A 16,329-nucleotide genomic window follows, 5' to 3' on the forward strand; every position below is an offset into this window, starting at 1 on the left:
ATTCTGTGTCTGTGTCTGTGTGTGTGTGTGTGAGACACAACTCATTATATGAGAACAATGTACATTCTATTTATTGATTTCTTTTTTAAACTCATCATTTCTCCACCTATGTTACAACTGCTTGTTCTGACCCTGATTTTCAACTCAAATTGCCAAGAAAGAGATTTGATTACAGCAGATTACTTCTTTGCACCAGGCTGTAGATCGTACGTCACAAAGCAAACCTCTGAACAGAATTCTCTAGGGCTGGATGCCCATCCTTTGTCCAGTGAACTGTATCAGTAGGCCTGAAGGGGAGGAGGGTCACATCCCCCTCATAAGGCTGCCCTTTTCTCACAGGCAGGCTATGTGATTGGTATCTGAAATACATTTTTGTTATTGCTGTTGTTGTTAGGTGCCATCGAGTCAGTTCTGACTCATAGCGATGCTATGCATGACAGAACGAAACACAGCCCAATCCTCCCCCGTCCTCACAGCTGTTGCTATGCTTGAGCCCATTGTTGCAGCCACTGTGTCAGTCCATCATATTGCAGGTCTTTCTCTTTTTCCCTGACCCTCTACTTTCCCAAGTATGACATCCTTCAGGGACTGATCCCTCCTGGCAACATGTCCAAAGTATGTAAAATGCAGTCTTGCCGTCCTTGCTTCTAAGGAGCATTCTGGTTGTACTTCTTCCAAGATAGATTTGTTTGCTCTTTTGGCAGTCCGTGATATATTCAACATTCTTTGCCAGCACCACAATTCAAAGGCATCAATTCTTCTTCGGTCTTCCTTATTCACTCACTTTCCAGTTTTTGCATGCATATGAGGCGATTGAAAACACCATGGCTTGGGTCAGATGCATCTTAGTCCCCGAGGTGGCATCTTTGCTTTTTAACACTTTAAGGAGATTTCTTGCAGCCGATTTGCCCAATCCATTGCATGATTTGATTTCTTGACTGCTGCTTCCATGGGTATTGATTATGGATCTAAGTAAAATGAAATTCTTGACAACATCAGTCTTCTCCATTTGTCATGATGTTGGTTATTGGTCCAGTTGTAAAGATTTTGTTTTCTTTATGTTGAGACGTAATCCACACTGAAGGCTGTGGTCTTTGATCTTTATCAGTAAGTGCTTCAAGTCCTCTTCACTTTCAGCAAGCAAGGTTGTGTCATCTGCATAACTCAAGTTGTTAATGAGTCTTCCTCCAATCCTGATGCCCCATTTTTCTTCATATAGTCCAGCTTCTCGAATTATTTGCTCAGCATACAGATTGAATAGGTATGGTGAAAGGATACAACCCTGATGCACACCTTTCCTGACTTCAGACCATGCCGTATCCCTTTGTTCTGTTCGAACGACTGACACTTGGTCCACGTACAGGTTTCTTATGAGCACAATTAAGTGTTCCAGAATTCCATTCTCCACAGTGTTATCCATAATTTGTTATGATCCACACAGTCGAATGCCATTGCATAGTCAATAAAACACAGGTAAACATCCTTCTGCTTTCAGCCAGGATCCATCTGACATCAGCAGTGATATCCCTGGTTCCACGTGCTCTTCTAAATCCAGCTTGAATTTTTGGCAGTTCCCTGTCGATATACTGCTGCAGCTGCTTTTGGATGATCTTCAGCAAAATTTAGCTTGCATGTGATGTTAATGATACTGTTCAATAATTTCTGCATGCAGTTGGATCACCTCCCTTGGGAATAGGCATAAATAAAGATCTCTTCCAGTCAGTTGGCCAGGTAGCTGTCTTCCAAATTTCTTGGCATACATGAGTGAGCACTTCCAGCACTGCATCCATTTGTTGAAACATCTCGATTGGTATTCCATCAATTCTCAGAGCCTTATTTTTTGCCAGTGCCTTCAGTGCAACTTGGAATTCTTCCTTTAGTACTATCAGTTCTGATCATATGTTACCTCCTGAAATGGTTGAACATCGACCAGTTCTTTTTGGTATAGTGACTCCGTGTATCCCTTCCATCTTCTTTTGATGCTTCCTGTGTCATTTAATAATTTCCCTGTAGAATCCTTCAGTATTGCACCTCAAGCCTAAAATTTTTTCTTCAGTTCTTTTAGCTTGAAAAGTGCTGAGCATGTTCTTCCCTTTTGGTTTTCTATCTCCAGGTCTATGCACATGTCATCATAATACTTTACTTTGTCTTCTCAAGCCGCCCTTTGAAATCTTCTGTTCAGCTCTGAAGTTCAGACAGTGTTCCACTGCTATTCATAAGGTTTTCACTGGCTAATTCTTTTCAGAAGTAGACTGCCGGGTCCTTCTTCCTAGTCTGTCTTATTCCGGAAGCTCAGCTGAAACTTGTCTGCCATGGGTGACCCTGCTGGTGTTTGAATACCAGTGGCTTAGCTTCCAGCGTTGCAGCAACACACAAGCCTCTACAATATGACAAACTGACAGACAGGTGGGAGGAAGTACATTTTTAGTACTTCAGAAAAATGAGCATGTTACCTAAAACCAGGCAAAAGGATCTTAACAGCCAATGGAAAAAAATGTGATTGTTTCAAAGCCTTTAAAATTTTTTTTCCAAAACATGAAGAGCTCTCTTACTGTCACTTATAAATGTATAGGGAAATGAAAAAGTTTTTAAAATAACCATACTTCAACATGTAAAGAGCTTAAAATTCATCACTCTTGCTCTCATAAGAAAAAAGCTAAACCGGGACACTGAATTTAAGTTAAAGGGAGTGGAACAACTCAGAAAAGAAGGGTGAGAATGGTTACACAACTTGAAGATTGTAATCATTGTCACTAAATGGTACATGTAGAAACTATGGAATTGGTGTATGTTTTGCTGTATATATTTTCAACAACAACAAAATTAACTATATGAAAAAAAGAGTAAAGCTAAACAAACTGAAAACCAACAATTCTTTTTACATCCATTGTAGTATTAAAGTCACAGGGTAAACCATTGCCCCCAAAACTAGAGAGAAATGCAGACTGAGAATCACAGCTTACCAAGAGCAAAAGCCCAAAAGCAGAAGCCCACCACTGGAGCCAATACTTGTAGGAACACTTAAACCGTAATTAATGAATTGCTGGAGGCTCAGTGTGAACTAGCTTGAGAGCTAAACACTCCAGAGGGCCTCGTCTCAGGAACCCTCACATTTGCATGAGTTTTACACCCAGAAGCTCCACCAGGATGAAGACTGAAGAAAAATTTCCTCATACTTCCAGAAAACAGGAGGGAAAAGTAGCCATTTCAAAAAAAAACCAAGGGCATTCTGTTCTCTTTACCCTTAGAGGAAACAGGTTTACCAGAGTCTAACTGACTTGGGTTTTACCAGAGACTGAATGACCTGTGAGAAGGGAAATACCCAACTTCAGCCCCCACCAGCTTTTGACATGGGAGAAGGGAAAGGTACAACCTCAGTCATCTCTAGCCCTTCTGTCTAACCTAAGTTGGGAGGAAGAGAAAGAAGGGAAACTTGGAAACACTTGTGAAGGTCACAGCCTAGTGGAAATGGCTCACGAGATGCATTCTCTTTCCCTGCACCTTACCCCACATCAATCAGACTAATAAGAGATTACAGCTGAAAGCACTGCAAGGCACAGACCCTATTTAAGAAGGATTGTCTAGGGAAACCCAAGGACAGGGGAGACAAAAACAAGGGCACTACAGGAAATTTTAGCCTGTCAAACCTACAGCTGCAGCAAACAGTAAAACAATCTAACTCATAGCCAGATAAACATAAAACCTCACACTAAAGCCTATTTACTTCAATTTCTTTTATCCAATACATCATGTCTGACTTTCAACAAAAAAAGTACAAGGCATGTTAAAAGGCAAAAAAAAACACAGCCTAAAGAGACAAAGCAAGCATCACAACCAGACACAGATATGGCAGAGATTTTAGAATCATCAGACTGAGAATTTAAAATAGCTATTATATGATTAATGTGCTAAGAGCTATAATGGAAAAAGTGGACAACATAAAAGAACAGATGAGTTATATAAGCTGAGAGATAGAAACTCAAAGAATTGAGAGACAGAAACTCAAAGAATTGAAATGAAATGCTAGAACTCAACTGGAGAGAAAGGCTGTAATACAAATGAAGAATACGTTTGAAATGGGCTCATCAGGACACTGCCAAGGAAGCAATCAGTGAACTTGAAGATATGTCCATAGAAACTTCCCAAAACTGAAAAGCAGAGAGGAAAAAGAATAGGAGAGGGAAAAAAAAATAAAACGACAGAATATCCAAAAACTATAGGACAATTACAAAAGGTTTAACATACACATAATGGGAATACCCAAAGGAGAAGGAATGTTTGAAGTAATAATGGCTGAGATTTTTCCACAATTAGTAACAGACACCAGACCACAGATCTTGGAAGCTCAGAGAACACCAAGCTGGCTAAATACCCAAGAAATCTATACCTAGATACATCATATTCGAACTGCAGAAAACCAAAGACAAAGAGAAAACCTTTAAAGAAGCCAGAGTAAGAAAAAGAACACTTTTAGAGGAACAAGGAAAGAAATTACACCCCGACTTCTTTTCAGGAACTCTGCAGACAAGCAGAGTAGAGTGAAGCATTTAAAGTGATGAAAAAAAAGAACTATCAACCTAGAACTCTGTATCCAGCAAAATTAGCCTTCACAAGTGAAAGAGAAATAAAGACTTTCTTGGAAAAGAAATTGAGGGAATTTGTTGCCATTAGGCCTTCCTTTCAAGAAATGTTAAAAGATCTTCAGAGAGAAGGAAAATTATATAGATGAGAAACTCAGATCTCATAAAGGAAGAGCATTCAAGGAAAAAAAAGAATGTGAAATAAATTTTTTTTTCTTATTCTTATTTAATCAAACAGATATCAGGTTCTTGAAATTAATGATAGTAACAATCTATTCAATGTTTATAACTTGTGAATAAGTAAAATTAATGACACCAGTGCAATTAGGTATGTGAGGAAGGAATTGGTAATATTCTGTAATTGGTAATACCTGTACTGTCCATGAAGTGGTATAATGTTATTTGAAGATACTCTTAGAAAATGTATATTGCAAACTTTAGGACAACCACTAAAAAAAAAAAAAAGTGTAAGTGATATACTGAGAGTGGAGGAAATGCAACTGTATTAAATGTTCACTTAAAATTAGAAAAGGCAGAAAAAAAGAGTAGAAGAAACAAAGAACAAGGGCCACAAATAGAAAATAGTTACAAATATGATAAATATTAAGCCAACTATATCAATAATCCTTTTAAATATGAGTGGTCTACATACAACAAAAAAAATAAAACTAATATTTATTATGAGCATTAAAGTGTTTTATTTCTTCATAAAAATCTTATAAAGAGTTCTTTGCAAGACCACACTTGCTGACCTGGAGAAACTCTGAGACTATGGCCCCCAGACACCCTTTCAGCTCGATAATGAAGTCACTCCTAAAGTTCACCCTTAGGCCAAAGATTGATCAGGCCCATAAAACAAAATGAGACTGAAGGAGAATACCAACCCAGGGGCAAGGACTAGTAAGCAGGAGAGAACAGAAAAGCTGGTAATAGGGAACCCAAGGTTGAGAAGGGAGCGTGTTGACAGGTCATGGGGTTGTTAACCGATGTCATAAAATAGTATGTGTATTGACTGTTTAATGAGAGACTAGTTTGTTTTTTAGTTTGTTGTGTAAACCTTCTCCTGATGTACAATAAAAAAATTTTTTTTAAAGTTCTTTGCATAGTACTTGCCACCTTCTTGTCAGATAACTTATGATTCAGAGTGAACATCTTTTATATGTTAGAAAATTGTTGTATTCTTAACGATTTTATCCTTTGTACTTTTAATGTAATGAAGTATCTCTGAGAGTCCTTTAATGCGGTGGTTTTTTTTTTTTTTTTTTTTTTTTTTTAGTCAAGTCAGTTCCTAAGGGATACATTCGTCCCTTTTGTCACAACCACCCTCCTCATTTATATTGATAATTTTCCCCCCATTAAGTTCTGCTGACTGCATATCTAGAGTCTCCACAATGGCAGCAGTTTCCACAATCAACTATTTCTTCTATTACTCCATTTACGTTCTACTTGAATTTCACCTCCACCATTGTCATTTTGGAAACCATGGTGGTGCAGTGGTTAAGAGCTGTGGCTGCTAACCAAAAGATCAGCAGTTCAAATCCACCAGGCGCTCCTTGGAAACTGTATGGGGCAGTTCTACTCTGTCCGGTTGGGTTGATATGGGTCAGAATCAACTCGACGGCAGCGGGTTTGGTTTTCTTGTTTTTATTGTCTTTTATGTTCTTTGCTGCCCTTTCATCTTTGTTGGCCAATTCCCTCTTTCGTTTTCCATTTTCATAAAATGTCACTTGAGTTTGTCACTGATTTACAAGGAGGCAACACAACTGCACATTTTGTTGTATGTGTGTGAAGTAAATAACAGATGCACACTGACCAATCATCAACAGACTTTGAAAGAAATGTGATTGGTCACTGATCATGATGTGTGTCTGTATCATACGTAGTGATTTGTGGACTAAACGGCCATCACTGAAGCTTGCACATTATTACTCACAGTACACTGTGGTGGTTAAAATCTGTATTATGTTGTTGGGGAACTGGTATTATTTACCTAAACTCTGTTAGCTGAAATTAATGCTGAAATTGTGCAAAGCAAGGACTGCCAATAATAGTGATCTATGATTTTTGCAACAAAATGTTTTCTGACAACTTACACTTTTGTGTCCTATACTTTGATTTCTGTTTCTAAGAGAAAATTCTGACTGGTAGACAACAGTTCAACTTCAGTGATGTTTTTATCTTTATGCACGTGGATTGATCGCAAAATTATTTTAATGTGTAATTACATTTTGCCCTCATTATTTTAGTAAGAGAGTTAAAAAAAATTAAAGTGCTAAAATATATGATAAATTTAGGTCTTCTTTTAAAAAAAAAAAATGTTAGTCTCATACATGTGTAATTCATTAGAGAAAAAACATATAAATTATTTCTTGTCCCAGAAAAACAGCAAATCTTTAGCCTCACTTGAACTTGTTAGTGATTATGGAGAAAAGAAAAAAAAAAAAAAATTAAGCAGGTATAAAAGGCTAGAAATTTATCGTCAAAGAGTATCCAAAAGTCATAGAGTAATTAGAAGTTCTGTAATATTTTTGTTCTCTGAAATAAAATACATTCCAGCCAGCCCCCTGTCCCCTCACCGTTGTACTGGATATCCATCCACCAGTTTTGTTGGGGTTGTTCAGTTTTTGCATATCCAACTTTAGAAAATGTTTTTCAAGAACTCATTATGTACCAAAGTAGGGGCCTACTAGACAGTGTTGTGTTTAGTCCTATAGTGACATACATTTTATATCTGCTTGGGGTTGGGGGGAGGACAAAAAATAAGACTGAGTAGATATATTCATATTAATGGTAGGATTGTAAATTGATGAAATCCTTTTGGAAAGAACATTGGTTTTATATTAAAGAGCATTAAATTGTTACACCACTTAACCTAGTGCATTTTCTGTTCTTAAAAATTTAACATGAATAGTACTTTAAGAAAAAAGTCTAAAATACAAAAGAAGTTTGTTGTAGCGTTATTTATTAGTCAAAACTTGACATTCTAAATATCACTACAATGAATATAATTATAGTGCATTGGCTTGTTTAATAATTTCATACTATTAAAAATATAAATTCGGATACTCCAACAACCTGGAAAAATGATTATGATGTAAGGTTAAATGAAAAGGATAATGTAAAATTATACATAGCATCAGATACATAAATTATGTATTCTTACAAACAGACTAGAAAGAACTACGTAGATGTGAAAAAATTCCTAAATTAGAATGTGATCATGAATGTGTTAAAATTTTTCTTAATGTTATTTTGACTAGAAATAAAGCTTAAATAAAAGATTTTCATTTTTAGCTAATGAATTTTTATTAAAGAAGTTGATTTTATATCACTTTGTTTCTCAAACCAACAAATGTTAAGAAAATTTAGGTACCCCCATCTCCAAAATCATTAACTACTAATACTGTGTTTAAAATGTTGCTTTCCTGTTCACATCATCTTTTTTTATTATTATGAAGAATAGCAATATTGGTTAATCATTTTTAAAACCTTCAAAATTATATGAGGCAAACTTTTCAGAATAGTTTATGTAAGGCAGAGTTTGTATGCTGTATCTAGGCTACCCCATTTTGAGTGATTTTGGTTTGTTGGAAAATTGTCTAAATTTTAATGGAATCTTTTTCTTCAGCTTGACAGGGCCAATTCATTATTAAACCAGGCACAGCAGCCTTACAGATACCTTATTGAATCAGTGCGTCAGAGAGATTCAAAGATCGATTCACTGAAGGGGTGTGTTGCACAACTTGAGAAAGATGTCAGGTAAGCCATCTACAAATCTTATATTTGGAGAGTAGTGATAGTGTAAATATATGCTGCTATAGGTACATTCAAGTTGTAAATTGTAAAGAAGAAATTAAATAACGAAGGTTGTCTGAAACGTGATGTGGTTTTTCTTTAGAAAAACTAGATCACGTCGTGTCAGGCGTTCGCATTCCACCTTATGATCAGAATTCTCACCATGAAAATAACAATCCTACACTTACTAACAAAACACTCCACCCTGCCTAGAACACGAAACAGCTATCATGTGGATTGACTGTAAAATTATTTTAATGTTTAATTATATTTGCCCTCATTATTTTACTGAGCTTAAAAAAATTAAAGTGCTGAAATAAATGGTAAGTTTAGGTCTTCGTTTTTTAGAAGTATGTAGATCTCATAAATGTATGCTTCATTTGAGAAGAATTATAAATTATTTCTTGTCCCAGAAAAACAGCAAAGCTTTAGCCTCAGTTGACCTTGCTGGTGATTATGGAGAAAAGAGAAAAAATATTTAAACATGTATATACGGCTAGAAATTTATTGTCAAAGAGTATCTAAAAGTCATAGAGTAATTATGAGTTTTATTCACCTAGAAATCTTTAATGGGATGTGGGTGGACCAAAAGGAAGAGGAGGAATATAACCCATATGCCATTCAAGGGGTCAAAATGACTTTTTAAAGAGGTAAAATGTACACATTTACTTAGATTCATGTTGACTTTTCCAAGGAATTTTTAGGTTTTTCTTCCCCTGACCCTTTACACGGAAACCCATGAAATACCTAAATGTAAATAAATAAATTCCTTTCCTTTCTTTAGAATGAAATTGTTTTTTCACATGAGACGTTATCTGAAAGGCTTGTTCCATTTAGAAACTATTCAGATTCTTTTAACTGTTCATCTATATGATCATTTAAATTCTTTTAAATTGAAGTAAAAGGAATGATAACTATGCTTAAAGAAAGAGGTTTCAACTCTTGGATGGCTGCTTGGTTGGCTTAATTATTAGATTTACGATTATAAGAATAATTTAAGTTTTTATGGATAAATTATTAATGGACTCACAAATATGTAAGCTGAAAGTTTATGTGAGTGACAATTGTTAAATCGAGAAACTGGAAAAAAAATAAGAAAGTAGTTGTTAAATCCAAGTTTCCTAGGGTATGTAACAAAAAATATAGAACTATTCGTAATTAGCTCCAAAGTATGAGTTTTCCTTTTGTTAAATCAGAATGATTACCTTCCTTTCTCATTTCTACCCCACCAAAATAATTGGTCCAGAACTTTACTCCTGGTCTTAATTTTTTAATGATTTGAAAAATTAATTTAAAACCACATTGAAACGTCAAAATAAATCACAAAGGAATTATTTCTAGATTAATTTTAAAGCTAAAAATTATATTCTGAATATGTATTACCAACATTAATTGTTCATAGATACTAGGAGAAATAGAAAGTGTGTCTGCCACTATTCACCACATGCTTGGTTATCTTAGGGAAATTGAGAGAGGAACTCCAAATGGAGCTTTCCTATTTACATATTTTTGTTGTTTTGGAAATTTTTAATAATAGTTTTATTTTTATACTCTTAGAGGGAAGGATATATGAAAAACATGAGGAAAAATTACCTCCTTCACAATTATCTTCAAATAAAGTTCTTTGAATACTTACTTTACTAAAAATTAAAATAAGGTAGCTGGAGAGTTTAATATAGAGAAGAATAACAGTTATCTATTATAAAAAAGTATTAAGATGAGCAAAGTCAGCCCTAGAGAAATTAACTTGTCCTCTAAGTGCATGTAGCTTTGTGGTAGAGCCAAAATTTGAATCCACATCTGTCTGCTTTCTAATTCTGTGTGCTTAACCATTGTTATACTGCCTCCCTATGTTCTATTCTGAATAAGGGATTGTTTTTCATTGACGTAGTATAATTAAGGAAGAGAAGCAAAAAGACAGCATATCATTGTATGATAGTGATTAAAAGTAGGGCTTTGATGGGTTGATAATTGTTGGAACTGGGTGACAGATACATTTGTTGTTACATTTTCTTGTTTTGAAATACTCCATAATAAAAAAAAAAAGTTTTTTTTTAAATATATATTCTTAAAAAAAAAAAGAAAAAAATATATATGTTCTTAAAGGGAGTACATGCTCTATAGATAGGTTGCATGGGTTCAAATCTAGCTCAGTACTTAGTTTTGAATTTCGGCAAGTTACTTAAACTCTCTAAACATCTGCTGTCCAATAGAAACTTCTGTAATGTGGAAAGGTTCCACATCTGCACTATCCAGTATGGCTACCACTAGCCACATGTGCCCTGGTGATGCAGATGGTTAAGCACTCAGCTGCTGACCAAAAGGTTGGCTGTTCAGTCCTACTCAGCTGCTTTGTGGGAGAAGGATCTAGCAATCTGCTTCTGTAAAGATTACAGCCAAGAAAACCCCATGGGGCAGTTTTACTCTGGCATTTGGCATCACTTTGAGTCAAAACCCACTTGACGGCACACAGTAGTCACATGTGGCTCTTGAGCATTTGAAATGTGGCTAGTACAACAGAGAAACTAAATTTTAATTTTATTTGTTTTTATTTTAATTACCATTTAGGGCTAATGGCTACAGTATTAGGCAGTGTAGTCAGTTACCTCATGTGTGAAATGGGAGTGGTGCTAACAGCATCTTAATATGATTCTTCCAGCCATAGATCTTTGTAACTTCCACCAAATGAGTGGGTGGGACTATGCAAATGAGGTGCTTGTGGCCCACCAAAGCGATTGGATAGTGTTATGGATTGAATTGTGTCCCCTAAAAATGTGTATCAACTTGGCTAGGCCATGATTCCCAGTACTGTGTGATTGTCCACCATTTTGTCATCTGCTGTGATTTTCCTATGTGTTGTGAACCCTGCCTCTATGATGTTAATGAGGCAGAAGTCAATCTACAAAAATAGGATTGGTCAGTTTTGTCATCTGGCTAGGCTTAAAATGAGCCACTCCAGAGGCAGGAAGGGCGGATCTCACCACCACCAAGAAAGAAGAGCCAGGAGTGGAGTGCATCCTTTGGACTGGGTATCCCTGCTCTAAGAACCTTCTAGATCCACGGGACAGAGAGAGGGCTGTAACACCAGAGACAGCAAAAGATGGGAAGAAGCAGCAGCAGAGAAACAGCAGCAGCAGAGGCAACAAAACCAGGAGACCGGCAGAAGATGGTTTGGTGGGCGTCCTGCCCCACGGAGCAAAAAAGCTGAGCACCTTCAGGCAGGAGACTTGCTGGCAGAGTGGAGCACCTTCAGGCACTTGTTGGAGCTAGGCTCGCAGACCTACAAAGCAAGAGAGCTAAACACCTTTGGGCAGGAGGCTTCCTTGTGGAGTAGAGTGCCTCCAGTCTCTTGACAGCAGAGCAGGCAGAGGCTTACTGGTGGAGTGGGTGCCTCTGGGGCACTTATTAGCAGAGCTAAAAGAGCTTTGTAACACTTGGCTGAGCAGGGCAGAGCCCAAGGGGCCAAAGGGAGGTGTGCCTGTGGTCATGGCTGAGAAGGAGCTGCCCTGATGGAAGAACTATATTCTGAGCATTCCTAAACCTGAGTTGTGACTTGTCACTTCCCTAATAAACTCCACAATTGTGATTATTGTCTGTGAGTCCTGTGTGGCCATTGCAGGAAATTATCGAGTCCAGTGGAGAAATAGGGAGTCCCATGGGAGGGATAGTTGGTGTCAGAATTGGTAAAAAGGTTGGAGGGAGGAGGCATGTCTGACCTCCGCCTCAGAGGAACCTTGGTCTTAATTCTCCTTCCCCCTTGTGAAGTTAGAGGAGGTCAGATGCTGACCCCGTGCCATTTTTACAGCTGTTCTGAGGATTAAATGATATAGCCCTTGTGATATATGTAACACAATGCCCAGAACGTTGTATATGCTTGATAAATATTTGTTATTATTAGTATTTATCCTACAGTCAACTAATTTTTACATTGAAAATCTTAAAAATGACAAATAAAATTTCCTCAAATGTGTTGAATATGGACAAAAATTAGAACTTCCTTACTAAGAGCAACAGTATCATTAAAGCTATGCTAATAATATAATTTTTAAAAAAAAATTCTTTTTTTTTTAATTATGGACTTAACTGATTTTTTTTTTGCTAAGCATCTGAGTCCTTTACACCTGTCTGTGTTTCATAAATTTATTGTGCAATATTTTAGTAGATTCTGAATTGTTATTTCTCAGCATATGAAATCTTACTACCTCCTAATGAAAGGAGCCCCGGTGGCACAGTGGTTAAGCACGCAGCTGCTAACTGAAAGGTCAACGGTTCAAACCCACCACGGGAGAGAAGACCAGGTAAACTGCTCCTGTGAAGATTATAGCCTAGGAAACCCTATGAGACAGTTCTACTCTGTCCTGTAGGGTTGCTGTGAGTCAGAATCGACTCAGTGGTACCTAACAACAACACCACCTTCTAATGTGAAAAATTAAAATGCTTCCAGTAGTTTAATTATGGCCTTTGAGATGCTGCTATAGGTGTACTCTGGTCACCTAGAAAGGATGTAATGTTATGATGCCATAAAAAAGTCAGCCCAATCAACTAGTCAGGTACAGCAGGATAGGTCACAGTTCGCCCCTCCTCTGAACCAATGACGTTTCAAATCCCATAGTTAGCCTCCTAGAGATATAGTGGAATTAACCTGGGCTTTGAAAACACATCAACCTTGTTTCTTTTCTTACTGTAAAAGTTTTGGTAAAATAAACATATTAACATGAACATTAAGGGATGGTTTTGAAGTGTAAGTGAAGTAATTCATATAAAGCTTTTGGCACATAGGAAAAACTTAGTAATGTTACTTCCTCTTGATTCAAATTTTAAAAATTAGATGACCCAGCCAAAAAGATTGCTCAGTAACTATGTTACTTGAAAATTCCTATTCTTCTTTGCTGGATGTTTAATTGTAAAGAATATTTACATTACCTGACTGTAGAAATGTTTCTCTAGCTTATACATTAAAAGCCCTTTAAAGAACTGAATAATTTTGTGATCTTCTTAGAAAATTAAAACGTACCACTATACCGTACCCACTCCTCACAAATTTTGCTGTTTATACAATATATTCAGTGTCTAGAAAGGCTAAAGTAAATATGTGCTAAAATGAAATCATTATAAACATGTTTAAAGCTAACATTCGAGATGTCACTATTTACTTCGAATTCTCCTATCATTAAAGTAATAACCTGTCTTAAAAATAATACTGTACCTCTCCTCCACCAAGCCACAGGAGACAGTCTGGGTTATATAGTTTGATCTATAGTTCTGTTGTCAGTTCTCAGTTTATTCTTAACTAGTAGTTAAAGACCACTAGTTATAGTAGTTAACTTCTGTTGTAAGACTAAACCCCAGGGTATATTGATCCAGGAAGTTAAGGGGCAATATATCAGAAATATGTTTTCATATTGTCGGTGAAACAGAGCCATAAAGATTAACAGTGAATTAAACAATTATGGGTGTAATATACCATAAAGATTAACAGTGAATTAAACAATTATGGGTATAATATACCATTCAAGATAGATGTGCTTATAAGGAGATTTGTTGTTGCTTTATGAGTCACACATAGAAGCTTTGTATTTTTAAAGGTAAGTTTCCAGTGTTAGGAAATGTCTTTCATGAAGACTAACCTGTTGAGTAATTACATACATAGTGGAAGAACACTAGTATAGTCATCGTCATATTCAGTTTTAGATACCCACATGTTGAAGATGGTCTCTCTTGTGATTTAAGAGTATATTATTAAGAATATTTAAGAGAAGACTAAAACTTTGGAAACACATACCCATATATTCTAATGATAGAAGTATTGTCTGTGGATTCTGTACTGTTTGTGAAAAACTGACATCTTAACAGATACCACAGAGTTGTTCTGTAAATTAGTTTATCCATCCACCCTTTAGTCCATGTTATAAAGTTTGTTTTTTTACTTAAATGTAGAATATTTAGTTTATTCTTGAAAAAGGTTAAACACTACATATAAATCACACCTCAGGAATTATTCAGTCAAAAACTTTTAATCACCTCAGCATTCCATTCCTATTCCACTACATTTTATTTGATAAGCCTGTTGGTAGTTGAGGGCATTTGTGTGTGTTAATGCACTGTTTGTCAGTATGTGTTTGTATACTGTGTGTATGTATGTGCATGTGTGTGAATATGAACACATACATGTTCCTTGAAAATCCCTTTTCCTTTTTACTGGGTGTTTAATTTGAAAAATATTTTCTTTTGAAACAATTCAAGCTAAAGGTAGATTAGAATTCTGGAGTTAAAGAAACATGTGGTCCTTACCATGTTTGGGGGGATTCCTGCAGAACATGGCACTCAGTTTTCTTACACCGGTTAGTTCTTTTCAGTTCAGCTCAATAGGATCTCCGGCGCCAAACTCTAAAAGTTGATTTGTTTTTCTGCTGAGCTGCTTACATTTATTAACGTTTAATTACTGTTTTCCGCTGATGCCTGTTTTTCATCTAAATTAGTAATACCGTGTAGCATTTATATAGACTTTTATGTGTTCTGTGCTTTATATAATCATTCATTAGGTAATTCACATATCCTTTGACATACATGAGTATTATTTTCCACTTTTACAGATGTAAAAACTGAGGTTTGGTGAAGTAAGGTTTGTTAGGCTTTGTACAATATGATTGAGTCAGTGGCACAACTGGAAATAGAAATCAGAAGTGCATATAGTCTTTATTCTCAGAGGGCAACCTGTGATGATTCATAAGGAAGCTCTCAATTATTCACAAGGAGGAGAATGTGGGCTTTTTCCTCTTAAATTCCTGGAATTAACCAGTTCTTCCAGAAACCCTACCATTATTTCTTGCATTAAAAAAAATTTTAGACTAATATTTTAAAAACTAGGGACTTGGTCTCTATTAGCCTGGAGCAACAGAAGAGGAAGAAGAGTCAGGAATAGGAGGAAGAAATGGAATGTGTGGCTAATTGTCTCCATGAACAATTGCCTCCTAGCCGTGAGACCAGAAGAACTGGATGGTGCCCGTCTACCATTGCTGAACATTTTGATCAAAGATTCTATAGAACCAGACTTACTGGTCTGATAAAGAGTGGTGGAACCTCTTAGACTATGGCCCTGAGACACCCTTCAAACTTGAAACTTCAACCACTCCGGAAGATCACCTTTCAGCCAAACAATAGTCAGGTGAACAATAACCCCAGAGAAGAGTGTGCTCACCAGAACAATCAACCCTACGAAACCAAAAAGGCAGTATTTACCCAAAAGCAAAGTTCAGAAGGCAGAAAGGGGCAGGAAAGCTGGGTGAACGAAAACAGGAACCCCAGGGAGGAAGTGCAGAGAGTGCTAACACACTAAGGGGATACAAACCAATGTCATGAAACAAGCTGTGTATAAATTGTTGAATGGGTAACTAACTTGCCCTGTAAACTATCATATAAGCCACAATAAAATGTTCAAAGAGAAAAAAAATTAAAAGATTCTATAGAAGAATCCTGATCAAAAGAGGGAAAATGCAGAACAGAATTACAAATTTTCATGGACTCCAGAGCTCCTGGAGTCATGAAGTTTGGATGAACCCCTGAAACTGTTGCCCTAAGATAATCTTTAATCCTTAAACCAAAAATATCCCCCAAAGTCTTCTTAAAACCAAACAACAGTTTAGCTTAACTAGTAAAAAATGTCTGCCTGGAGCATTATGCTCTTTTAAAAACTATATGAACCCCAAGAGTATGGCCCCCAGACACCCGTTTAACTCAGTACCAGAGTTACTCCTGAGATTGACCCTTCAGCCAAAGATTAGACAGGCCCTTAAACAAACAAACAAACAAAAACGAGATCAAATGGGCACACCAGCTTAGGGGCAAGGACGAGAAGGCAGAAGGGGACAGGAAAGCTGGTAACGGGGAAACCAAGGTTGAGAAGGGGAGAGTGTTGACACATCCCAGGGTTGGCAACCAATGTCACAAAACAATA

General features: G+C 36.6%; 1 protein-coding gene across 2 annotated transcripts in view; it reads left to right on the forward strand.

The window, feature by feature from the left end:
• PIBF1 (progesterone immunomodulatory binding factor 1) overlaps positions 1-16,329 on the forward strand; it is a 237,629-nt gene that overhangs the window by 167,094 nt on the left and 54,206 nt on the right. For both annotated transcript variants that reach the window (XM_049853427.1, XM_049853428.1), the window contains exon 15: positions 8,209-8,339. In XM_049853427.1, coding sequence (XP_049709384.1) covers positions 8,209-8,339 — 131 coding nt within the window. The remainder of the gene's footprint in view (positions 1-8,208; positions 8,340-16,329) is intronic.

Source organism: Elephas maximus, chromosome 14 (genome assembly GCF_024166365.1).
Source record: "Elephas maximus indicus isolate mEleMax1 chromosome 14, mEleMax1 primary haplotype, whole genome shotgun sequence".
NCBI lineage: Eukaryota > Metazoa > Chordata > Mammalia > Proboscidea > Elephantidae > Elephas > Elephas maximus.